The sequence below is a fragment of the Mus caroli genome, chromosome 3, assembly GCF_900094665.2.
Source record: "Mus caroli chromosome 3, CAROLI_EIJ_v1.1, whole genome shotgun sequence".
In the NCBI taxonomy this organism is placed as follows: Eukaryota; Metazoa; Chordata; class Mammalia; order Rodentia; family Muridae; genus Mus; species Mus caroli.
Genome location: NC_034572.1, coordinates 128,687,009 through 128,688,877, shown reverse-complemented (window position 1 = coordinate 128,688,877; position 1,869 = coordinate 128,687,009). Strand labels below are relative to the sequence as shown.

The 1,869-nt window shown below is 52.9% G+C and overlaps 1 protein-coding gene across 1 annotated transcript in view; it reads left to right on the top strand.

Moving 5' to 3' along the window:
- Positions 1–332: 332 nt before the first annotated feature.
- The window catches only part of Cisd2 (CDGSH iron sulfur domain 2), a 17,605-nt gene continuing 16,068 nt past the window's right edge, over positions 333–1,869 (top strand). Inside the window, exon 1 of the mRNA XM_021157302.2 lies at positions 333–1,095. Within this exon, the coding sequence (XP_021012961.1) occupies positions 993–1,095 (103 nt within the window). The 5' untranslated portion in view covers positions 333–992. The remainder of the gene's footprint in view (positions 1,096–1,869) is intronic.

Genomic DNA, 1,869 nt, shown 5'->3' with positions numbered 1-1,869 from the left:
CCAGGTGACATGTTTTTTAAGTAGACTTTGTACTATTTAAGTCTCTTGAATAGACAATTTTCCTATTTCCTTGACAGGCCCATTTGGATGAACTCATAAAGGAGGGAGGACAGTGGTTACGCCTTTATTCTTACCAGAAAGCCCTACTTTTCAGCACCAGATAGCAAACTTAAGATCTTTGGCTCAGTTTAGAATGTCATGTTTTCACCCAGGCCAGAGATGTGATTTTTTTTTTTTTTTTTTTTGACCAGTAATCAGAGTTGCAGTTTCAGTTCCTAGGATTGTAAGCTGCAGACTGAACTTGGGGGTCGGTCCATCCTCAGTGACCTTCAAGCCTGCTCATCTGACTAGCTAGCTTATTCAACAGTAGGCTTCTTGGTCCAAAGCCCTTAACCCCACAGCGAATGCATTACCCTGGCTATTCTAACCTCAGCCAAGATAGACAAATAAAACTATTCCAGTACCTTTACATTTTACAAGACGTAAGCCCTGTGTCAAAGAAACTCCGCAAGACAAGCGTGGTTATCCCAGCATTTGGAAGATGAAGATACTCATAGTTATCAGCCTCCTGCATGTCAGCTCAGCCTGGGTTACATGACTGTCTAAAAAAGGGGGTGGGGGGCAAAGACAATTTCCCCCCTTTAAAAAGAAAAGCCTTCGACTGCTGAACTGACAAAAGTTGCGGAGGTAAAACATCAGTGGGTAAGCTTTGGGTTTCTTTCAGAACCCGGCCACCCGCTTCCGCAGACGTCAAGGGCCGAAAGCGGGCGCCCACCTCCGCAGCCGAGCTGAGGGCAGGCCGGCTCCGCACGCTGGGCGCTGCGCTGCGCTGCGCTGCGCTGCGCTCGGCTCCGCTCCGCAGCGCGCACGTCACTCGCCGCGCGCCAATCGCGGCCTGGCGGGCCACCTCCCGCCCGAGCCCGCGAGCCCGCCGGCCGCTTCCGCTCTCACGCAAGCGCAGCAGCTGGGCAGCCGACGCCGCCGGCGGCAGGATGGTCCTGGACAGCGTGGCCCGCATCGTGAAGGTGCAGCTGCCCGCCTACCTCAAGCAGCTCCCGGTACCCGACAGCATCACCGGGTTCGCCCGCCTCACAGGTAACCCTCCCGCCGCCGTCCCATCCTCGCGCGCCGCCCCCGTGGGGGCAGCGGTGGAGAGCGCGGCGCGGCGCGGGGCGGGCCGAGGCGGGGCGCCAGGCCTTGGCACGTGACCCGCGGCCGGCGTGCGCCTGCGCGGCACGAGGCGGCCCCGGGAAGGGTTCTTCTCCCGGGCGACCCAACCGGTTAATGCCGGGGAGAAGGTGCTGAGGTAGGAGCGACGCGGCTCGTTCCTGAACTCACTGTCGCGTGCATCTTGTAAAGCACTTTCCAAGTCCTCGCAGTGTGAGGCGCCCAGCGCGTGGGGAAGAAGTACTGCCTCCACGCCATTCGCGTGTGTGATGCCTGTATTAACGAAATCGCCAGTGACCTCCCTTCCCGACAGCACTTGGAGGCTTGAAGTCACCTATCATGGAGGCATTTGAGGTCACCTCCATAACTACAGTCCCTGGAGCAAGTTGAGGTGCAGAAAAAGTAGCCGGATGTATTCCAAGGCTCTATGATTTTGGAGCATTGAATCTATTGTGAATTAAGGTTCTGCCTGTATGAAAAAGTTCCCACAGCTCAGTAATAAATATCTTGACTATAAAAGTCGACAGAATGCAGTCAGTACTTGAAAGATTGTGTTGGGTTTGGAGCATGATGGTGTAGGTTAAGTTTTTCTTTTCTTTTTTTTTTTTTTTAAATAATTTTATTCTTTTGTTTTTACATCTGGGGAGCTTTAACTTTTCTTTTTAAGATTTATTTATTTTTATTATATATAAGTACACTGTA